This window comes from Phaenicophaeus curvirostris, chromosome 1 (genome assembly GCF_032191515.1).
Source record: "Phaenicophaeus curvirostris isolate KB17595 chromosome 1, BPBGC_Pcur_1.0, whole genome shotgun sequence".
NCBI lineage: Eukaryota > Metazoa > Chordata > Aves > Cuculiformes > Cuculidae > Phaenicophaeus > Phaenicophaeus curvirostris.
The window spans coordinates 46264730-46290168 of record NC_091392.1 but is presented as its reverse complement, the minus strand read 5'-3'; the positions used below and the strand labels follow the sequence as shown (position 1 = coordinate 46290168).

At 38.7% G+C, this 25439-nt stretch overlaps 1 protein-coding gene across 4 annotated transcripts in view; it reads right to left on the bottom strand.

The window, feature by feature from the left end:
* LARGE1 (LARGE xylosyl- and glucuronyltransferase 1) overlaps window positions 1-25439 on the bottom strand; it is a 283680-nt gene that overhangs the window by 15886 nt on the left and 242355 nt on the right. For 3 of the 4 annotated variants that reach the window (XM_069857011.1, XM_069857004.1, XM_069857023.1), the window contains exons 10-12: window positions 18805-18960; window positions 8163-8326; window positions 3065-3343 (exon numbers count right to left, since the gene is read on the bottom strand). In XM_069857011.1, the coding sequence (XP_069713112.1) occupies window positions 3065-3343; window positions 8163-8326; window positions 18805-18960 (599 nt within the window). The remainder of the gene's footprint in view (window positions 1-3064; window positions 3344-8162; window positions 8327-18804; window positions 18961-25439) is intronic. The other variant, XM_069857017.1, reaches the window with a different exon arrangement.

The window sequence follows — 25439 nt, the reverse complement described above, 5'->3', positions numbered from 1 at the left end:
TCCAGCATGTTGATATCAACCTTTTAATCTCTGTAGTAGTTTCCAAAAACTAACACAGAATTCTCATCTTCACAGGGGCACGTAGTAATATCATTGCCATTTCTGGAGGATAGAGAAGCTCAGATGCAGAAAGGTTAGCAATCTAATCCCAAAGCGCCGAATTTATAAAAAAACCCCATGAAATAATTCATTAATTTAAATTAGCTTCCACCATCAGGACTTGGTAAATGCTTGGCTTGAGATTAATGAATATGGTAGTCACAGTTTGTGGTAACAACTGAAGATCTGCCAGTCCACTGTTAAATTCATTTGAACATTCTTCCTCTCTGCAAAAGCAGTGAGTGTATGCCTATAAAGGCATACAACAAATAAAAACAATAAGCACAACATGAAGCGTGTCTTGCTGAGCTGCTGAAGAACAACCAAATATACTTCAAAACTCATGTTGCAGGGGAGAGGCATAAAACCTGTGGATAAAGCGTGGACACCAACTCCCAGTTTATGCTAATTTGTCACTGGAAGCAAAGGGCATATTTTACACAAATGTATCAGGAAAGAGCTTTTATGCTAGCTGTGACAAGTGTAGAACACCTATCTAGTTATTTTGTGTTAAAAGAACCTTTAGGATGACCCCCACACCTTCCTTATAACAACCAGAAAGAGTCTTCACCTCTGGGACGAGGACAAGGTGACCTCAGTAACTAATGAGGGAAGATGACAGAAGACTCAAAACAGACCTTGAATCTGTTTGAGTTTTGTAAACAGAAAATCTTTAAATGATACATTTCTTTCCTTTTGTACTTAGAAGAAGAGCAAAGTAGGACAAAAAGAGGGTTTGATGGAAGTGAAAAGCATTAAAATGGTCTTACTTGGCAGCCAAGAATAAAGCTCAATTAACACAAATCTAAGTGCTAGCAACAGATACCTAGAGGGATAGGTAACCATCAGCTCCATCAGCTTGTTCTTCAAAACTGGAGGAAATCTTTCACACACAGAACTTTCAAAATATGTTGAAAAAGCTTTTCAAAAATTCCTTTCTTTCTGAGAATATATTGTCTGAAGAAACACAATATACAATATATGTAAAAAAGCAAGCTCATAGTGAGAGGGACTTATTTGGCTCATCCAATACAAAGCAAGCGTGAAACAGCACACTATTTCCATTTGCTTATGGTTGTTCTGTCTGAGGAAATGAAGATGAAAATGCTCATACATCTCTCTAACAAACAATAGCTGTCATTCAGACAGATAGCAGTAATCAGCTACTTGCAGAGGCAGTGGGAGCAGTCAATGCAGAAAGATTCAGGATATCCATATTTAAAATAATCTCACTACCTCCCTGCTATTTTGCTCGGAAAAATCATTATTGAAAAAGCAACATAAATCCACACACACACAAAAAAATCCCATTTAAAAGAGTTGGTAGTAGCAGATTAGCAATTTCTATATTCCCTGGCAACAGAGACTCACAGAGTTAAGGTGGTATAAACCTCACAAAAGGCTGATAGAATAACACAAGGTCTCAGATGCAACAACTTTCAGTGTGAATCTGTTTTGTTTTTTTTTCCTGAAACAGCACCAACGGGTGGCATTACTGTGAATTTAGTCCTATTATAAATTATCACTATAAGAGAATTATTCCTAAGGTTGCAATATCTTAAGTGTATTGTGATACATCATTCTGTTTACTCTCCTCTCTTCCTCTCAGTGCTGTCTCCCATCACAGCACTGTGAAACAACACAGAGGAACAAGTTGCTTTTTTAGTACTACATGCCAGAATCCACGGCTGCTACTCTTACTGTGTCCAGCATCAATCTGAAGAAACGTTAAGAGTACGCAACTCTAATGTCAAATAACAGAAAAGCTAATGACTACTGTCCCTACATGTATCTTGAGATGGCTAATGTGTGCAAGGGCCAAAATTATTTTGGAGTCTTCATAACACAAGTCAAAAAAGAAATATCCCTAAAATAAGTGGGAAGCAAGCTGACACAGTGAGATAAAACTTCAATGACATTATTGAATTCCAGTGTCTTAAAAGCCATGGTGAATTTGGCCCCCTACATGGACACAGAAATTGAAAAAGGCAATTAATCCTCCACGTGAAGGAGAAGTGAGATGACGCTTACTGAATTGTTAAACCTGAAACAAAGTAATTCCTCCACAAGTTTATGATACTGGAAGGTATATTTTCCTTTACACTCCAAAATCCCGGGCCTATGGACTGGAAAGGATCGCCTACAGGCAGACCCTCCTTGGAACAGTTTGATCAACTTTTACCAAATTTGAACAGAGATGAAGAGGAAAACTGGTCAGGACTAAGGAACTGAAATCCTCCTGTCTGGCCACAGGGTGTCCTCCTTGCTCTACGCTTTGGCCTCAGATGACCAGCCTCTGCAGGGGAAAAAGGTCTTTATTAAAAGAAGTTCAGTTAATGGATCAGAGGTCTGTAGTTTGCTCAGCCCAACCTGCTCATATTCATTATGATACAATACACACTGAGGTTACTCTTCCCAGTTTCCTTATGCTATTTATTTTGCCTTGACAGCTGCTGGTGTTGCAGTCATATTTTTGAGGTAGTTGGACTATCACCCTCTCTTCAAGATTTGAAACTGCATTAAGAGTGTGTCACAGAGACAAGAAGTTCAGTAATGCTTTGCATGTTTCTTCTGTCACTGACATTAAGAACCAGGGACGTTCAGGGAGACCATCCAGTTCACATCTCTGCTAATACAGGATGCACTTGCACATGTAATAAGTCCAGTTCAATTTTCAAATTGATTCTTCTGCTGCTCTTAGGGAATTATTCTCATGGCTAACAGGGCTTACATTTAGACCTGAATTTTTTCTTTCATAGCCATATTGCTTTACTTTCAGTTACAACCCCTTTCTCTACCCTAAGAAAACTTGTGCCTTGCTAGGCATTGTCACACCTTAAACGTATATAAGCTGCCTCTTTCAGATCTCCTCAAACTGCATTGTTTTAGGAATATGTGGGAAGGGTGGGGTGTGGAGGGGCTGGAGACATGCGAATTGGTGAGAATCCTTCCACTACCCATTTACCTGAGATACTCGTAGAGTCCATACATGGGCAAGAAGTCGATGTCGGATAGAAACATGTATGGTGTGCTGATATGCTTCATGGCCACATTCCTTAGCAGATTCACAGGATAGAACTGCCCCTCCTTGTACACGATATGGTAGCCAACATTGTGGCGGCTCATAAGTACTTCTGAGCCTTGGGCGTAGCGCAGAAATTGCTGGGCTTCTGCATCAGAAAGATAGAGTGCCAGGCTGATTGGACCTTCCCAGTGTTTGCAGATAGCTTCAAGCATCTGGAGCCTGAAAGAGAAAGGGTAAGAATAAGAAAAGGCTGTCTCTCTCTTTGGGACTCTGCCTGGGTTCATCTGATCAGATGTGGATATCTGTCTCTAAGTGAGACAGATTGGGGTCACTTCATATGCTGTGGAAAGCAATGGATATTTCTACAGCACAATTCATCTCATCTAAGTTGATGTCTCCTTCTGGATAGACAGACTGCACCCTAGATATGCCTACTTCTTTGAATACAAGGGAGCCTAAGAGAGCCCTAGCTCAGATACGCAAAACCACAACTCAGATATGTAAGGCTAGGTGACATCAACATCATCCTTTCTGCCTAAAACATTGAGGCTGCAGGAAAAAAACCAGGGATGATGGGAACTTTGAGCAGTTGCAGTGACCTGTCCATGTGGGTCTATTTACAGGGTAAGGGGGCTCATAATCTTAATCTGTGCCTAGTGCCCAATCCAGACTTCAGGTCAAGCTATTCTCACACACTAACATGCTACAGTGCTCTTCAACAAGCTTGTGGAGGAAAAAGAGACTCACAGATCATTTTACCTCCTGTTCAGGAAAACCTTCCACAAACTTTTGGAAGGTGGTTAGTCAGTCTCAAAAGCTGTTAAAAGTGACAAGTCAAGGGAATACTGGCTTCTATGAACATTTGCACTGACTAGAAAGAAAACACACTGCCAGGGAAAGGGCAAAATGATGACACACCAACAGAAATGGGATTTACTATGTGTAGGGAGTAAGGAGAGAAGGAAGGAGAGACATGGCGTTACTGTGGAACATCAAAAGAACATTTCAGATAAAATTTAAAGTACTGATTTGTATATATTTTAACAGTAGCTCAAATTTCATGAAAGATTTTTTAAGACAGGTTGTATCAATGCTTCGGTTTGGTTTGGGTTTTTTTCTTTTTTTTTAAAAACACCCAGCAGTTACAATACTACTGACGAAAATAACAAAAAAACTCATACGCAAACATAAATCAAACCCAGCTTGGTCAAAATTGTTTAAGCACTTTGAGTAATTTATAAAGAATTGCCTAGAGATTAAGATATGCCATCCAAAAATACAGCAAGGACTGATTACAAAGCCTCTTGAGTTAATACAAAGGGAAATGAACCTATGCAGCCTAGTCAGATATTCTATTAAAAATTAGGAGAGTAGACTATGCCACATGATTATCTTCTCTCTTTTCCAAATCCACATTACTAGATTTTTCCTATTAATATTTATACAGAACACAAGAAAACTTTTCTGCATCATTGTAATCAGAGAAAATAATTTTCCCTTCCTACTATCTCCCTGAGCTTTGCAGCAGAAAGGAATGATATACTCGTTCCAGCAAACACACATTCTGATTTAACATTAATAGCTTTTTCCTGCATTTCTGAATGATCATGATGACATTCAAGACAATATAATAATATTTTCTTAGATATGAGATACTACGTTTAATAGTCTATACCTGATACATTATTTTCTTTTTATCTGTTGTTGAAATAAAGTTCATTATCAACACAAACCATACAGCTAAATTAGAAACACAAATCAATAAAAAAGACGTAAAAATTATGTGAAGGCTTTAGGCTTTCGATTGTACAAATAATAAATAGAGAAAAATGCTTTTTCCCCCCCTTTTCCAACACAGTGGAAATCCATTAATTGGGAGACTCCAATTCATTAGCACTCAGATTTAGGGCAGCCTTTTAAAACTGGAATACTTGCCTTGCAAGAAATACAGCAAAATGCCTTTCAACAACTCTATGAAGTGGACAAATGGCATACATAACTTATTTAAATGGCATACCTGATAATGCCCACAGGGCTTTTCATGATAGTTAAGTGGGAACTGGGTTTTGCTGGTATAAATTTCCAGCTGGACAGCTTAGTGCCCTTCAGAATCCTCTATTTTGCCATGTTGTTCTCACTGACAGGCTCAACTTCCACAAGTTTGATAGAGGGACTGCTAGTGATGCTCCATGATCTGCTCTCTGTAGATTGTTACATTAGTCTCCTTCAACCATAAAACTTAGAATTACAAGTTTCTAAGCACAACACGACCAAGTTATTTTAGTTTTGCTAGCAGTCTTGAGGAATGTATTCTCTTAAGGACTCTAGAGAAAATGAATATGCTCTTGTACTGCATTATAATGAGGTCATCATTTAGTTGACCATTTTTTTAGAGGTCTGTTTCAGTCAAGAGAATTTTTCTGGAATTCAACAGTTTTGTGAGATTGTTTGTTTTCACTCTCCTTCTTAAGAATACTCAGCCAGTTTACCACTCATTCTTACCCAGACTTCAAGCATTGTAATGCTAATCATGTCTTTCCTTGTCCATATCCTGATCTCACATTTTTGTAACTCCCAGTTTGATTTCTGAACCCCAGATACACACGGTGCCACTTAAAAAGGCTGCCTAGCCAAAACACACACATGAAAACCACAGTGATGCAGTGAAGCCATCACAGAAGAAAATGTCACATCAGTATAAAAGGGGACAGTTAACCAGTAACGAACCAGCAATGGACAAGGACAGTCTGAAAGCTTTTATCTAAAGACATTAATGTTAGCACATAAACTGCAACCCATTCTTACATTTTCCAAGCCAATACCACAGGCAAACATAAGCCCGTCAGGACAGTCATGTCAGTCTCATCTCCAACAGGGCTATAATTGGAGACACTGGGAGTTGCTTTTCTGCCTTTCCACTTCTCAGATGTTCATTTGAAAGAATGGTGCGGCAATGTTGCATATAGTGCATTCTTTATGTACATGTCATCTTACATCTGAGATACTACTCTTAAATGTCTACAGCTAAGCTGGAGGAATTTAATAAAAGTGGTTTAAAGAAGCTGAAAAAAAATGAGGTAGTAACTGAAAGAAGTGAAAGAAAACAAAGCAGCTAAACAGTTCTTTGGTATCATATTATTTATTGATTTTAGCTGAAAGAAAGTATTTCCAACTGAAATCAATAATTTATAGCAACACGCCAATGAAGTAGGGAAGATTTTTCCTGCACAGTACCAGGAGGGCTGTTCTTCCTGAATAAAAATGTGTGGTTCTGTCTATCAATAAAAACACATGCCCCAGTGAGGACTCAGAAAGGGAAACAGATGCTTAGACTTTGCATCAGTGCCAGTGAATCAGCATTGAGCCCCAGCTCATTCTTTTGAATTAAATTCTGGGGGGAAAATCTACCATGTGCACGCATCAACTTTACTAATTCACTGTGGCACTTGCTAAGGGTCTGACTTAATTTATTTCTTTAGTTTTTTACTCAAAGGTTTGTGAATACTTAAGAAATGTTTCCTCAATTAAAAATCAATAGAACAGATACTGATGCACATAGCAAACCATGACACAATGTGCAGGATACAGTGCTGAGGCACTGGTGAAACAGAATAGCCCTCATTCATTCCTGTTTATTTCTAAAACAAGTGGTACATGTTTTGTTGATCTGAATTCCTCTGACTCTCCTGGAATACTGCTGACCTTCCACAGGTGTAGGAGTGGTGGTATACATGGGTCATGTTGTACTCTGTATGTGCTCTGCTAAATGAAATATCAGTTTCTGGTTAATATTCAAGGAGTTCTGGCCTGTTTTGTAACCCACTCTGATAGCAGCAAACACAAAGTTTGGACTAGATTTGAATTGAGAAGTGGGAGGATAAAAGATACTGACAATTCAGAATTTCACAAAGCTGACTGATCCAGACTGCACTTTCAGAGCTCTGAAAAATGACAACGAATTGCAATAGAATCATAGAATAACCAGGTTGGAAGAGACCCACGAGATCATCGAGTCCAACCATTCCTATCAAACACTAAACCATGCCCTTTAGCACCTCGTCCACCCGTCCCTTAAACACTTCCAAGGAAGGTGAATCAACCACCTCCCTGGGCAGCCTGTTCCAGTGCCCAATGACCCTTTCTGTGAAAAACTTTTTCCTAATGTCCAGCCTAAACCTCCCCTGGTGGAGCTTGAGGCCATTTCCTCTTGTCCTGTCCCCTGTCACTTGGGAGAAGAGGCCAGCACCCTCCTCTCTACAACCTCCTTTCAGGTAGTTATAGAGAGCAATGAGGTCTCCCTTCAGCCTCCTCTTCTCCAGGCTAAACTCCTCTTCTCCAGGCTAAACAACCCCATTCTGGTGGGAATCGGAAAGGTGCATGTGGAACTTGTCACAAAATAAATTTTTTTCCCAAATGAAATTCCAGTTAAATTCCACTTTACATCAGAACTGAAATTTGAAAAGAGTTAAAATAGAAATGTTATTCTGAAAATCAACACTTGTATAAAAACTACTCCTGTCAACAGGAGATTTCTTTTTATTTCACAGTAGCACATTAAAAAAAATAAAGTTTTATTTTCAACTTCCCAATTTGAAACTATAATGTTTAGTTTTGACTTTCACTATAGGAAAAATCTCTAATTGAAATTTTCCCCAAGAAAAATGCCAATGAAAGCAAAACTATCACTGTAAAAGGAGGAAATAACATGCGTAAAAACTCGGTCAACTACAACTGCTTGCATAGGTCTATTACAAATATCTCCTCTTTTTTCTTAAGTTGCTGCAAAACTCCCATGAATTAATAATGCCTCACAGTCTCATGAACTCTACACACACTTGTATGTGCACTGCAGAGCTGAAGTCTGGATGTATGTGTGATACCCACATGTTCTTCCACTAATTCAAGAAAGGTCTTACAGTATGACATCTAAGTTTCTATGAGTTTTTTTTCTTTCCCCAAAAGCATTACATACTTGGATTTATCAGTAAGAAGATATTCATTGTCTCACACTTCCAGATGAACAAGAGAGTTTCCTTACCTGTCCATTGAAAGTTGAGCCACCAGCGTCACATCAGTATTGTCTGAAGCAGGCTCGTATTCATAATGTAGAAAATACAAATGAGTGCGATGGACGGTGAAACGTTCTCGACGAAATTCATAGCATAAATCATCCTCATCCAGCTCAGACAGCTGTTTCTGGAGCTGTAAGGAAATAGAGAACATAAAGATAAGTTCTTTATAATTATTTTAGCAATTCAGAGAGAATGAGGAGATTGGGAACTTGCAGCATGATGCAATGGGAAGTGGAACATACAGAGAATCAGGGTTTTTCCAAGCCTTACTCCCACAAGTCACTGGACAAGAGATTAGAGGAAAGCACTTGTAAGTAAATTGATAAGGCAGACAGAGCATTGTGCTATGGTCCATATATTGCACATATTATCTGTATTACATACTTTCAACATCCAGACTAACAACAAAACAGTAAGTATCATAACTTTAATAATCACCAAGTTTCAGAGTTAATGCTCCAATGTGATGCATAATGTCATTCCTTATTATAATAGAAGCAGTGTTTCAAACTACTTGTATGCATACAGCTCCAGCAGATAAGACTCAGCAGCACATCAAACTTGTACACGCTGGACCGAGCAATTCCCTTTCTGCTGCCTCTCTAGGAGAATAGTAACTGCTGCTAGCAGCAAGGACAGACAGCTGGAAAAGTAACATCTTGAAGTGATTATTATTCCATTTCTTGAGATTTATGTATCTGCACCAGTTCCATTTTGCACTGAAAATATTCTTTCAAATGCTGAGGTGCCAGAATTAAGCCTACACTTTTAATGGGATTTATGCTTCTGGATATCTAGTTTGAGAAATCCAAAGAATGGCAGATTAGCAAAGAACAGATTTTTTTTGGCTCCCTTGGAAACCAAGCCCCTTCAAAGTCAAAATGGGCATCTCAAAGCAATCCAATCCTGAGTCACTTAGACATGTAACTTTAAGAGAACAGAAGTTTAGCTTTGGGGAAAGAAGTAAGAGAAAAACTGCTTATGCAGCTGACCAGTTCCATCCCTGAACTGTACTATTTTAAAGCCAAATATCTGGCTAGATTATTTATCATGCATTAATTTAATAGGAAACATCAGTCATATCTGCTGTAAAATGTACTGCAAAATATAATGAAGATGAAAATTAGATATGGTCTTAAGATGTCAAGTAAGAGTTCTATTTGTGTTGCTCTAAAGTCGAGGTTATTAATAAAGGTATTATTTTTATATTTTATTTCTTAAAAGTATCCTGTAAGAACAATACAACTGTATACTTATCAGAAAATAAGAAAAATATGAATATCATAGAAATTTTACAAGTTTTCAGAAAAATGACAGTGTACTTCAAAACTGTCTCATGTAACAGATTATTGAATTACAGACATTCACTTTGATTTAAAAGCCTCTTATTTTTGTTCTGTTCAGAATGCAGTAATAGTTTCTCCATCTCCAATAAAAAAAATGGAAAAAGTAGGTGCTTCTTGTTCTAATACTTTGTTAAGAACCATTGTTCTTGGAACTATAAAGATAATGGTTGCCATCAACAATAATGCTTACAGCCAAATGTTTTCCTGTAAAGACTGATGGAATAATTTCCTGATGTTTTTCTGTACGCTGCTCTATAATCTTCTAAATAACAGAAAAACCTCCTTTGATTTCAATGAGTTTTGGATCAGGCTCTCATTTTTCTGTGCTATTGTTCTGCACAAATCTTAAAACATCCCTCAAGAGAGACTGCTTTTAGAAAGACAAGAGTCTGAATCTGACTCTCTGAGTCTTTACTCACACAAAACTTCTATTGAAATCAAGATCTCTTTGGGTAGAACAGAATTCAGGAGTTCTTTTATGTATTCTTGGAGTTCCATTCATTCTACTTTACAAATCATCATTCATGTGTGCCAGTACTTAATTTTTTCAAATCATATTCAAACAATATTTGAATTAAACTCAGTATTTACAACAATGAATAGAAAGAATATTGTATCTTTGTGTTTCTTCTTTGAAAAGCGATATTAGCAAACCCTTAATAGAATTATCAAGGAGACGACAGACATTCAAATGGTTAAAACAAGAGCTAAGCACATTTCAGGGATACCTTACTATCCTGCTATATGTAAAAATGACCAGGGTAGAAGTTTATAATTGCACAGCAGCTATTAACCAGGCAGTCACTGAGTGATTATCAAATTACATTCAAGTTGCAAGCTAAGAGGATATAATTATGAATTAAAGAATAACATTTGGAGCTAAATTATGGCTTTGCGCACTACAGAGCCCTGAGAAGGGGAAGAGGAGGATACGAAACTTCTTACAGGCCCCAGTATTTTGATGTTGAAACTCACCAAGTCACGAAGTTAGGGATGGAGGTGCAGGCAGGCTGTCAGGGGGAAGCCCAAGCACATGCTGTCTGAGAGTCTCAGCTAATATGCAGGCATCACTTGGCAGGATCAGACACACACACCCCTTCATCAGCACTTTGCATGAACGCTTGTGCAATCTTTGCCTGCGCATACCACGAGTCTAAACTTAGCAGCCTTAGCAGATAAACTTAGTGGCCTTAGCAGACACTCTCTGCAGGTTAGGCAAACACACCTTACTTAAGGTGTGCTCCTTCAGTACAGGACAGGTTGTGATTTGGCCTGTAGCATTGCCACTGCCTATCTGGCAAGCAGTCTGCATTAAGGACAGACCCATCCTGTAATGGTTAGGCAAAAGGCACTTTAATGCCATAGCATGAGATTATCCACATGAAAACTCCTCTCCCACCAGAAGCAATGCTGAATTTGCTAGGCACTCTGGGTTTGGTCTGGCTAAACCCACAAGCTCACAAGCTATCTCACTGAAGCTAATGGTATGATGTGGACAAATTATTAGGACCGACAGCTGGGAGCTCACAGTTAATGCAGTTTAAGAGCCTTTTTCCCTCTCTCACGTTCTTTGTTCCCCTCATTCACATATACATTCAGATACCTATGTCCCAGTATCCCATACACAGACAGAGGCTGCTTCCTCTTTACTATGAAGAGACACATACAACCTATAAATACATATTGCACACAGTCATACAGCATTTTTTTCACACTATTTATCGTGAAGAATATTAAGGATGCATGATATTCAAAAGACAGGGAATTATCTAAGGCAGACATGTATATATCCTTAAATATATCTCTTTCTGAGTTACCTCATATTGCTTTTCAGTTACATGATCACATAAAATGTCTCCGGTGAAATCTACAGCATGTGTATTGCATGATCCATTATTTACAGACAAAGAAATTATAGCTTGGTTTAAGGTTTGCTCCTACATTATGCCTTGTTGAAAAGATGGGTTTATAATGGGAATGCTGACAGATCTATGAAAAAAGATGCTAAGACACAATGCAACATCAAAATGAGGACCTTAACAACATGTGGATTTGATAAAAAGACGGCATCTCTGTTATGAACCCCTCCATTATACTTACAACGTGCCTAATACACCAAAGACTTCTCAGCTGTAGTGTGACAGCACATACTCTCATAAGTGCATCTCTGCTTAGCATAGGTTTCAACGTTTATACAAGATGTTCAACAGTAAGGCTACATGCCACTGAGCACATGGGAAATGTCACCTCTAGGGAACACCCTCACAGTTGAAAATGGTATTATTTTCAGACTATGTATGGTGGATGTTCTCTTAGGAAATACTGCAGTAGGAAACAACAAGTGCTTTCATTAACAACATGACGTTACTTGTTTCAGAAATAAAAATGGCAGCCATGACATGCATAATATCAAAACAAATAGGCAAATATATAAAAAAATATGTGCTAAGTTACTTCTTTGTGCAACCAGCTCTGGAAGGTGATCAGATCTCAGGAAAAGCAGTCTTTTAAGCTAGGCTGGCCAGGGAGTCACAGGCAGGCCAGAAGGTACTCAACTCTACCAGAAATCATCATGATTTACCAGGTCTACTTGTCTGACAAATATACTTGTATTAGATGAGGTGCTGTTTTCTATCCATGTGTCAGATGGTAGACCTGTATCATACATGACATACAACATGTATCTTTCACCAGTACTGGTTAGTCTGCTCATAAGTCTCCCTTCCTAAGGCTATTTCTACTGTAAACAAATTTGTGATTGGCTATGGGTATTTTTACCTGCTGTGTCACAGACGCAATTTATTTCCCACCAAAATCTACAGGATTTCATCTCTGATGAGATCAATCCAAAATCCAGGATCAGAATTATTTTCTTAGGGATTAGCGATATTTTAAAAAACCCACCAACAAACAATGGTTTGTGTCTAGAGGCTATTTAGATGTTGGGGAAAGAGATAAAATCCATAATATAGGCATCTCTCATAAAATGTTTGAGGTGAGGTGAGATGAGACTAGGCTTAAGTCACTCACTCCATATCACGCTGACATATGAGCACCTTAGATGAAAAGTTTTAACCTTCAGATCATCTTTTCTTCTCCCAGGTGTGTGCAGTTAAGATTCACAGCACAATATCAACTCATCTTATTCACTGAAATGAAAACTAACACCAGCCCAGGATGAAAGTATAATCTAGTTATAAACTGCAGCATTTTCATTTCCTCCTGTGTAGCTCTCCCAGTTCCCGCCAGTAGGCAATTTGGATTGCAAAATTTAGCATTTTCAAAGTGTGTGAATTAACTGTTGCCTTTAGTATGGCATAAACAAAGCAGATGATGATATAGGGAGGAAAAAGCATTCACTGAGTCTTGTTTGGGATGACCTATATAAAGTGCTTCTGGCTTCTCCAATGATTAGTAATAAAAGCCAGACTAATCCAATGTCAATTAAACCTTCTTTTCTCTCATGCCACAAAATTCTGCACATTTGCTATGGGTCAAATTGAGCCTTCTGTGAAGCAAAGCTGTGCTAAGGACAAAGAGGATAGTGTCTGAGCAAGCAACCTAGCAAGAGGTGTTTTGCTGCAGCATGTAAAAAGTAGCTAATATTCTTGCTGAATGGAAGTAGTGGCTTATAGGGACGGCAAACAATTATCACAATTAAAACCCCATTTTTTAGGCATGCATATATACAGACAGTTCTCTATATATAAAGTACAACTTCCCTTGACTTCAGCTGCAGAAGTCAGATCTTACTAGCCTTCTGCATCTCCTTTCCCCAGGTTCCTGCCAAACCTTCTTGGCTGAGCTGTTTCCAGACCTCTCTTGCAACACAGTGCCTTGACAGGTTGGTCTCCTTGCTTTTGCTTGCCCTCTGTCTCAATTAACTCTTTCCTTTCTGCTTTTGAACTAGCTTTCAACCCTTTTATACGTGAATCTGGATTTTTTCCTCCTCTGTACTGTCTGGACATTACTGAGGGCAATGGATGCCCCTCAGAACACAGATCAAACAGGTTCCTGCTCTCAACTTTACTGCCCAGTCAGAACATGCCATGGAGCTTTCAGAAGAAACAGTCACAGAAAATGCCAGTCTTTGTCCAGGTCCCCTCTCCAAAGCAAGCTCAACTTTGCTGTGTTACTTGGATATATATAATCTGGTCAGACATATCCATGCACTCTCCTAAGAAAGTCTCCAGAGATATAAGCCTCCTTAAGGTCAAAGAAAACGCTACTAACAATGTGTAATCTATAATTTTTTCAGTATCATAATTTGCCTAAGTCTTCACCAGATTGGCAAAAGCCATGTTCCTGGCCCCAAAGCCCATTTCTTCCCTGGGGTATAGTGTATTTCCATGAAGAGAACTCGTAGTGTCAGCAACCTCCTTAAGCTTTTCCCCATGTTTCACTTTAAAAAATGAGAAAAAATGAAAAAAGAGGCATACCACCATGACCAAAAAAAAATAAAATAAAAAATCCTAGTCCATGTGTTTCCCCATCTGGCAATATTATAAGTAGTTGAAGGTGGTATAATGGCAATTTTCAGGAAACTAAGAGGATGGGCTACCAGCTCAGCATTTAATAACAATAACAGCTATAATAATAGAAACAACACAGCTGGGCAAGTCAGGATATCCTCCATATGCATCTGAAAGATTATATCATGACAAACTAGAAACTTTAAATTCCAGTTCTACAAATGAGGCAGTGTTCAAAAATTCTGCAGAAGCAAAGGGTGCTCAAAGCATCAGTCTGACTGCAAGTGCAGCACCCTGATACTGATTTGGAAGCTCCCTTTGCATGCTCTTTTTAGAGACTGAAAAATTGCTAAATTTGTTAGTAGGCATTATAAAATGTGGCAGATTGCTAAAATCTCCTGTTCTTCTGGTGGATATTGCAAGCTGGCATGCACACCCATTTAATAATACACACCCATTTAATAATATTAAGAATCTCTGTTTTTGCACAAAAAAAAAGTAAATATACAAATGCACATTTAGTAAGTAAGTATACATCTAAGCAACTTTTGTATTTAATGCTGCGGTAGAAGTACCTGGTGAGAAGCTTTCTGCAGGAAAGAAATTTTATGAGAATACTAAAAGGTAGAGTGTGTGCTTGTGTGCTGCAATCAGGCTTACAACATCTATCTAGCTACAGAGATAGGCTGGTACACAGAAGATCCTGTTGTAATATTTTAGGCTTTATAGGAGGTCCTTTAGAATGAAACACTGGACATAAGCGTTACAAGCCAATAGGTAATGTTTAAATTAGAGATTATTGTGAGCTTTGGCTTTGCGGTTTCGCTAAAATATTCTGCATTGTATCAAATTAAGAAAGAATGTGTGAGAAGAGGAAAACAGTACAGAATAAGTAGGATGGAGTGACTAAGGACGTGTCCAAAGACCACTTCAGTCAATGGCTGTGTTTACATGAGGATTTGGTTCATATTCTGAATTTCCCATCCAGAATATGCATATAACGCAAAGGGGTGATTGTAATATCAATTTGCAGAGAAGAGTCTGCTCTGTGTAATCTCATTTTATTCTTGAATAAAGGAGACTTACAGGACTGCTTTATGGTGAGAGCCTCCTGTCCACAGCCTGCCCCTGTAACACACAGGGTCTTTCAGCTTGAATATTTCAAGAAAAGGATGAAACATGTATGTACACACAGACATATAAGTTTTAACATATAAACAGAAAAACTACCTCAGTCAGTATTTCTTTGCCTCAAATTCTTCAGTTTCAGACCCCTACCTGTTCTGTTCATTCTCATTTTTAACATTGTGGAACCTAATAACAATGCTGTTTGGGTACAGCTGAAGATGAACAACTGAATAGATCAGGACTATGCAGTAAAAGATCCAAAGACTGCCCTTATACCTCTTAAAATTCAGTCTGTGGTATTGTATGCCCTTAGCAAACATTAAATATAGAGAAGCACTAATCCTTCCACATATAAATAGACATATATTTTTAAGCATACATACATGCAGACACATGCACAGAGGAAGAATAAGAGAGATTAATGTAAGGTCTGATTACCTTTTAAGCTAATGCCTTTTACATCACTCTGGCACTGAAAAAAGTCCTTAAGAAGGGAAGATACATAATTTACACTCATTTTAAGGCCATCTCAATACTGATGAGAAGTGTAAAGGGGCCTTAGAGTAACAGAACCAGCCCAGCATTACCCACTGCCACACTTCCTTTTCACATTTCACAGATATTTGCATTACAAATGAGATTCCCTAATTACAAGCTGCATTCTAAATAAAACATCATTATAAATATTAAACTGTTGAGAAGCAATGGCTGGCATATGGGAGCAGTACCTTAAGGGCAGATGCCGATATAGCCACACTGAGAGTGACAGGACTCACAACAAGCCACTGCTTCTTCCACAACAGGTCTCAGTGCATTTACTGCTTAAGTAATTCTGATTATAAAAACCAGCAGAGCTATTCTAATGTTTTGTCCACTGGTCCACAGTGCAGAGAATCACAGGCAGCAGAAGGAGCACCTTTTGCCCATATGAAAAACCTAGCATAATGAAGCCCTATTATATTTTGGGGCTGCTGTTCTCAATTCAGAAAACAAAGAAAAAAATATGCCTTAAATTAATCAGCAATTCCTACTTTATATATATTTGACTTTGCAGAAATTATAGCCTTCTATGTAACATATATGCTTACAAGTCCTAATGTAAATATATAGCTGCATCTTGTCAGACTATAAGTCCATCTAAAGCAGGCTGGCTGCCTAGAGAGGTATGTAAAACCAGGGTAAGTGTACAGAGATGTTTTCTAAGAACACTCCTTTAGTCCTGAACTTGTGCATAAGCACTTCTTGCACCAAAGCTTAACAGCTCCTGATTGATTTTCTCTCCAGGAAGAGTCACTTTTGAACAAATGTACATTTTTAGCAACATTACCTCCTGCTCAAAGCTTCATTACATTGTGGGTAAAATGTCTATCTTTGTTTTGAACCTACTTCTTGCTATTTCCATTTCATGCCCCCTAGTTCTTGTACTGGGAGGAATGAAAAACAGTGGTTCTTTGCTCACCCTACAAGATGCTCTGCTTATGATTAGCCTGCAACAGATCATGGCAACGTACTGTATTTTCATAGGACACCCGTGACACTGAATGTGCTATGTCAGACAGTGATAGAAAGAACCATTTTCATGATAATCCTATTCTTAAGGTCTCATAACTTCAAAGCTGAAACTTGCTTTTTGTATTCAAAAAGGACATAGTCAAGTTTAGAGAGGAGCTTACATCAAGGGTAGCTAATAAAAAAAATTCTTAAGTAACTTCTGAAGCTATCTGAAGGTAGATATTTTCTGTCTGTGATTGTTTAGGTAGTATGCTGTTAAAGTCTTTGTGTCTTTTGGAAAGTTAAGACTTGAGTATTTTTGTATATCTAGTTCATTCTTTTCCAGAATCTCTCTCTTTTTTTTTTCATTTATAAATGGAAGAATGACTTCGATTTCTTTTTCAGACACAAGCCATATCATAGACCATATTGCGTTCTACTTGTCTTGAATAAGAAACAGGCTTGAATAGTTAGTCATTTCCAGTGTCTATCAAGTAGGCACAAGTTCAGTAAAATGAGCCATTTAAAACTTTCGGGACTGCCATTTTCAGCAGCAAGAACTTGCATTCGTTGTGCATTGTTCCCCAGCAACTTGTTGTCTGGAATAAATCTGTTTATTAAGGATTTACAGAGCTATGGAAAATATAGCACCAAGTCTGTGACTGCATTCATGCTCTTTGAACCAACACAACCTATTGTGAATTCAGTATAATTTTAACCTGCATTCCTAAAGTGTGATGAAGGTGTGTTTTGTTTTGTGGTTTCTCATTTTACTATTTTTTTAATGCCTCGTTCCCCTTTTCTCTTCCTATCCTGCCCTCTACTCAGTCTATTGAAACTTGATGTCTCTGACTGTTAGACTCTTAGTGGTCTTTTATCACATTCAGTTCACTTGATTGTCTTAAAGCCTCTCAGTCTAGCAGAGGATTTGCTTTCACTGTGCACTTGCTCTCTTCCTCATCCCTGCTTCAGTCTCTCCCAGTTCAAGTTTATTTCCAGTTTCTCATTGTTACCCACTGCATTCAGAAGACAGTGGATGATCAAATAAGTATCTGATAAGCCATGTCTTGCGCTAAAATATATCTATCCAATCTCTGAGTCCTATAGTTAAAAAATTGGAATGGCATCTCCTGTGGTCATTTTATCAACAGACTAAATGGAAACACTACAAGCCTCAGTGATGCTATTGATTGCCAATTACCTCCTAACTGCTAATGTGTACATGATACTGGCTTTGCTTTATTGATTTTTATATAGAGAATGTTGTATATTTTAGATATTTTCCTTGCAGATAACATAAAATGTTACAGATTCCTCTTTACTTCCTTTCAGACTATGTAGCCAAAATTGGTACTTGGTCTAGAAATCTCCAGAGACCACATTATACCCATGCGTATACATATGTGTATAAACCTTTCAGTTAACAGTTTTTTACATTGGGATTATATGTACTAAGCCACATACATCCATAAGAACATCTGTATATAAACATCCTTGATTTCAACCATTTTCAAAGGATTTGCTTCATCTGAAAGGATCTGATTGCAACTTTTATGAAGATAAACATAAATGCTGCTGTGTTTGGTTAGTGACAGTACAGAAAAGAATGCAGTCTCACAGCCTATGTATACCTTTAAGTATTAACTCATTCTACAGTTTGCAGTACAGTAAAAACTCACAGATATAAATCTGCTAGTCCCGATATTTTCATTTCTTCTCTATTATTTGTGCATTACTATCCATGCCAAAACTGACATCACTGTATGCTGAACAAATATGCAGCAAGAAACAACCCCTTCTCCTGGAAAGTTTTAAGTCTAGGGGTGAGATCTGCAAAATTGCCTAATGGAATTAAGAGCCTAAATCCTCATTTTCAGTTTGTGATGTTACCTTTGTTGGGGATTTTTAAAAGGCAAGGTAGACAAAAAAAAAGCGCAACAAAAAACAATGGAAAGGCAGGATTAATATGACGGGTTTACAGGCAAGGAACTGAGGCACAGAGAGATCAAATAAATTGCTCAGCGTCACTCCTGGAATCTGAGCACTGACCTCAATTCTCCTGAGTCTCTTCGCACTGCATTACCTGCATCACCAACTCTTCAAGCCTTCATGTAACCTGTGCTTTGTAGGAACCACCCTTTAAATCTTCACGACCGAGACATCCCACTTACATTTTCACTGTTAACATCTGCCTCACTGGGGCAGCCAAAGAGTTCCCGTCTTAGCAAATTCCCATCATATTCCAGGAACGTCAGGTAGAGGTTGCGGAAAAACTCCACGTGCTTGTTTTTCACTCGAAGCTTCTTTGGTGAGTTCCAGTGAATCACCTCAGAGGGAAAAGAAGAGAAAATACATCCTGCAGTTAGAATATAGACTTGCTTTATCTGCTCTTTTTATGCGTGTTCAGTTCAATGTCCTCTTACAAACAAACTAACAAAAAAACCCAACCTCCAAACTACAAAGACTTCCTCCTGTCTTTTTATCGGGAAGGCTTTGCCATGTCTTTTGCAAGGAACTGCATTCTCTGCAGGTGATGTGAAACTCCTCCATAGGATAACCTGCACGTTCAAGTGGGTGAGCTGCTCTAGTTTGTGATGCATCATCTCATAAAAGCTGCCACAGCTCTAATACCAGACCTGATAGGCTATGGACTCTGTCGAAGAAGGTGGTGGGACGAGGGACACAGGGATGTAAATATTAAACATTAATCTCAGATTTCCACATGACTGTTTCAACTAATGAAATTGATTCACTCTTTCAGGCCAGGCAGACTCTTCTCCGGTTAGGTATTGAGAAGAAAAACCTTGAAATTAATTCCCATATCCATTTACTCCTTTCAAAAAGGACTGAATTTAATCTGTCTTCCTTTTTGCCATTGCTTCATTTAAACAAGACTGATCTCAGTAGTGTTATACAACACAGCAATGCAGTACAATGCTTCACCCTTTGAATTCCAGTTTCTAGCAGGTATTTAGCGTCTGCTAATGGGAGATGACTCTCACACTGGCCTAGATTTAACTCTAACATAAAGGGCCTGATTCTCATTTACATCAAGGCAACTCTGTACTGCTGCCAGTGTGAACGAGAATGGGGCCCTAAGGAAAAGCTAAGAGGGAGCCAAAAGTGGCGTGCAGGAATAATTTCATTTTATAGCGGCTATATTTTAGGCGTGAGGAAAAGAAAAACACCAAATGCTTTGTATTCAGTTTTATTCCTGTGACTTCTAAAGAGATTAGGAAAAAAGTCTCCCTGGGAATATTTCCAAGCTAGGAGCTCTGGAGGTTCTCTGAATCCATTAACTTAATTGCATGAAGGCACTGTGTCATTCACACATAGCCACAGAGCTGCAATGCCAGCTGCTGAGCTGGCTGTGTGGTAAGCTTTGCTCTGAACATCGCATTTGTGGGAGGGAATGCACAGAGCTGAAGCACAGAACATAGAACAGAAGCTGCCCAGAGCAGACAAATGCATTTCCCTTGGTGTCAGCAACACACCTCCACAGGAACAGGGAGCCCTCTGAAATCATACTATCTGTTGCTGAATGAGTGGACTGAAGAAGACTGAATTCTTCCTGTACTAACAGCAAACAACATACTCTTTTCACCTGAGCATTTTTACTGCCAAAAAAGCTATGACACTCTCTTCTACACACCCAACACTAATGAAAATACCTCCTGACAGGAAAAGCTTTGTCCCTTCCTGGGAAATCCACTGCTGAGGCTACTAAGATATCAGAAAGCCATACATACAGTTACAGAAAAGCAACTGTAGGGAAATAAAGATAATTTCAGAAGTAGGCAAATCACTTCTTCCAGTTACAGGAACACTTAAAGTCAAGGTCACAATCCATCTATACACTGTATAAACCTGGGAAATAATTTGGGCAAAAATACTTGGTGTAGATATTTTTCTTAGGCAATGCTACATTCTTTGTTGGTAATCTGTTCATATGTGTACAAGTATAGCTTAACTGTGTAATAACATGTTGCTGCAATATGTGCTGAAAATACTCAACACCACAGAAACAAAAGGAGCTTTAGCTAGGCTAGGACGAAAACATAAGATAAAGGATTTCCTCCATTGAAAAATGGATCTCCAAAGTCTCCTTTCTTTGAAAAGAACTTGACATAATTCATTTAACTGCAGCAAAAGGCATTAGATGCATAAAAAATCTCAACAATTGAATGATACCTCAGGGAAGTGGGTGCATGTAACAGAATCGTAGGGCTGAAGGAACCTGAAGGGCTGCTGAACAGTTTTAAAGGACACTAGTATGCATTTTTACAAGCAGGCATAGAATGGAAACTGCCTGCTGGTAACTTGCACTTATTTAAGAGTGGCTTAAGGAAAGCTGAGAAGCAGGTAAATGGGACAAAAAATACTTGCCAAGAAAAATTTTCTCCCTACTACTAGGTGTTCTCCCTACTACTCCTACATTTCATGAGAGTTTCCTTTTGGATGTCTTCATAAGCATCCCATCCCCCTGCTGACCACTCTGACCACTCACCCTGGGGACCACGAATGTATATATGGTGAATGACTATAAACGCAGTAACTGTTATGGGACAAGTTCCCTACTGCTGCAGGAATTTCCCATCAATGTATACTATGTCACATCATAGCCAAGTACTGGTGTTGATGCCTGTACCCAGTTGTGTGGGGGGTGATGTCAAAGGCAGACAACTGCAGTTGTCAGCATAGAAGCTCTTTGCTGCTGTGTTTCAAAATCTGTTGTGTGTGTAAAAGCTGGTAAGTGTCAAGAGCCTAGCTGGTGGTTCAGATCTGATCAGATTTGAAACGTGTCAGGATGCTGCATGTGTACAGATGTCAGGGGAGCCTGGAGTGAACTGAAGAAAGCTGAATGAAGCTGATGACTATCCAGAAAAGCTGATTTTTTAATCAAGGAAGACAGCACATGTCAATGCAGCTAAAGAACATGAAGGAACTATGCAACCATCTGGATGACCTGAGGTAAGAAAACTGTAAAACAGGTCTAGGAAGAAAGCAGGCTGCTAGTCAAATATAACATGATTAGATAAATATTATGTGATTTATGAAAGCATAAAAAAGAACAGCAGGTTTCAAAAAGCAAAAAGGAAGACTCTTAGCCATTGACATACAGCACTGCATTGAAAGAGAGTATTCTTTTTTTGCTATCAGCCCACAAACTTACCTTCAGTTCTGACTGTAGCTGTCTGATTTGCTCTATTGCACAGCAGAAGCTGTACAGGCCAAGACATCCTTGCACAGGCTGTCATGGACATCAGTAAAGTACACAATAAAGACAGTGGGCTGCACAGGAAAACTATGGCCATTTACTTAGAAACTTTATTGTGGGCAGCAGTGAATTGATTTGAGAAAACAAAAAAAAAAATTAGCTGGAAAAAGACCACAGGGAAATCAAAACAACAAAAATTAACTTAGGATTTCATTTGCAAACTGAGCAACAGTTATCTCAGCATTAAAAAGAGTAAGTGAATCCAGAAACTGAAAATCTCATTACTACAGCATTCCCTTTCCAAGACTAAGTAGCACCATAACACTGTGTTTATTTCTTTCTCTATTTTCCTTCCCAGATTCTACATTTTTGTAAAGTTCTGTTGGCTGACAGAAGAAATTGCAGCTAGAACATATGAAATTCCAGTGCCATTATCTAGGTGGACACCTCAGGAACAGTGCTAGCCTTCAGTCTGTCCCATGAATCCTTCCCACTCTTGATGAAGGCTGCCTGAGAACTAAGAAAAATACAGTCCTTAGTCTTCATTTAGCAATTTAGGTACTGAAAGATCAGAACTTAAATTTCCACATCTATTTAACACTTGGTTGGTTGTCATTAAGCAACTTGGCACTATCTACATTTCTGTTAATACCATCCTAGTGAGTCAGCAACCGTTACCACTCCCTGATTAGGCTCAGCCAGCCTCCTGGAATACTCCCATATGATTGTAACCTAGTGAAACAGGCTAACTACGCTGATAGTTCCCAATTATTCACCAGGTTCTGACCCATAGCAGTCAAATGATGACACAGTTGGAGCCTCATAGAGTGGCAATGGGATCCAAGATGGAAGTAAAAGAGTATGTTACATACTGATGGAATGTAGGAGAAGACTCTAAGGTCAGTTATCTGCATGGAAGTACACTTAAAACAAAAACTTCCTTAGATTTCCAGCTGCATTGTCCTATCTGGTGAGATAAAATATTTCAAATCTGATGTTCAAATCACTAAACAATAAGCTTTGACACAACATTATTTCTATAGGTACTTTCATCCTTTTTTCCCCTAAAGCACCTTCTCTCTATCTAAAAGAAGTATTTAGCCAAATGTTTTTTTAACCACAATCTCTTCCATTTTTTACCTAAAGACACATCTTGGTAATTTCCCACTCTGCTTCAGCACTTATAAAATTGGAGAATACAGGATTTCCTGTACACCCATATACCTACTTTCCAGGCTTAAGGGGCAAAATGTAAGAAAAAAAATTAAGCCTAAAGTGGTTTAATTTTGCAAAGCACTGAACAGATATTCTGAATTAATCCCATGAACACTTTACAATTTAGGTAGATAATTGAAAGTGGTATTTTGCAGATGGGGAGCTTTCCTGCTTAAAAACTGGACTCCTTGTTTAGGTAACCATACAGTCCCCACTGAAATGTGTGCAACAAAGCCACCTACATATGCCACTTTAATGCCATCTGAATAGGCTATTTTTCAGGCACATATTACTGAAAATTTTAAATGCACCCCAAGTCATGCTATGAACAAGCACCACATGCTTAACTTATGCCTCGATTAGAGATGTCTGGAAACTTTATTTTAAACTGTGTTTTATCAGCAATGGATGGCTTAATAAAAGAACCAATTTCCTCAGAAAGGATCAAATACTTCACAAAAATGTCATTAAGGAGGTTTCAGAGTGGTATTTCTGAACTGCATAAATGGAAGAGGCTCACTTTGGAGTAGAGGGCAACCCAGAGGTCCAGGCACTGCTTTAAAACGTGGGATTAAAATCTTTGCCATGCCTTATCTGGTGCCCATGGCCCCATGGATTACCTTACCCCACTGCTTACTGCCTGTGCTGTATTGAAGTGTGCCAACAGGCTGGTCCTGTCTTGTCATTTGCACCAAAGTTCTCAGTTCTACCTTTTTGCAGCTCTACTTTCAACTCATGTTTAATGAGAGGCCTCCTGACTGAAAAAATCCACCACTATTAATACCACTGTGCTCCCTGTTTTGCAGAGTGGAAGCACCTTACTGACTGCCATGTTCATTGAAGGGAGGGGTCCATGCTCAACCCTCTTGAGCTCTTACTCCTCTCAGTGTAGCTCTTCCTTGGTATTAAAAGGTCCAAGGCAGCAGAATGCCAGAGCTGCTACAGATCAGTGCTGAGATGTTTGGACAGCATGGGGGGCTCAGGGAATGGAACAGAAAGACGTGTGATAGGTCAGGTTCAAGGCAGGTCTGAAATGATGTATTTGTGTTGCGGAGAAGAAGATGTTTAAACTCTTGTAAACGATTTCACAAAGTCATTCTAGTGTGGAGGACGTTCCCAGGGAAGACACAGTGAATCATATAACACAATTTCAGAATTGGGAATTTATGAAGTTTATTATTTACCTACCTGCCAATTTTATATCAGCTGTGTTAGAAACCAGTTTGAAAAGCTGTCACAGACTTTAAATAATTTTCCTGTTTTGGATGAGGGGTAAATTCTAATAATTTCATGCATTCCCATTGAAGAGTCCAGCATCTGATTTTTGTGATTGTGAACTACCAGGTTCTCTTTGTGTAAAATGCATCTGTATCCTTGACAACTAGACTTCTCTTCATGACTGACTCATTCAATGAGGTCATGATTCATTGTCAGAGCCATCACAATTCATTACCTTCTTTCATAGGATTTTTCTTGCCATTTGGTTGGTGCCAAATCATAGTAATTGAGATTTCCTTACAGACAGGAACAAACTATTAACCAAAAAGGAAAGCAAACACAGGGCTCAACCCTGCAAAAACAATGCATAAAAGAACATTATTTCCAGGCAGATCCCCACAGGCTTTGAAGCCCAGCAAGGCACAGTCCTACAGCACACGTGCTTGTCCACTGACATTGCAAGCTCCTGGGGACCATGTGAAGAGCTGAAATAAGCAAGATAGACGGTGGATGCCTACACAGAATAACTATTAGCACTTCCACATCTTTTGGCAAATCTTCAATCACAAATCCTGAGTATTTCGCCAAGGTGTAACAAATGTCATGCAAAAATGAACACCTTTGGCCTCTACAGAAACTGCATTTGTCTCACTTGGCAAAAAGGTGTCTGCTTCCTCCCAGACCACTTCTATTCTCTAGTAAAATTGTACATTTCAAGACATTCTTGATTAATGCAAAGCATCCTTAAAACAGGTGCCCTCGGGGTTGGGAAAATAAGATTACTCTATGTGCAATTGTTTGCATAAGGTTTGGTTCCATACACCACAGAGAGAAGAACAAAGCCCATGGACTTCAGTCTAGTTGTGTACAGTGTGGTCTCTGGCACCACACAATGTGACATAGGAGGTTAAGCAAGCATTTAGATGAATGAAAATAATAAAGTAGTCTTATTTTGATGTTGCTTTAGATGGATTTAAAGTTAGTGGTCACTAACAATGCAGGACTTGATTTTAAATAATTCTGTTCTTTTTATACATTTTCTGAAAGATTCTCACATGCAAGTCCTCCCAAATTTGTATGCACTGCTCAGCTACAGTAAGAAAGTAGAGTTCAGCAGTAGTCAAACATCTGATCTTCTCCAACATACCGAGAAAA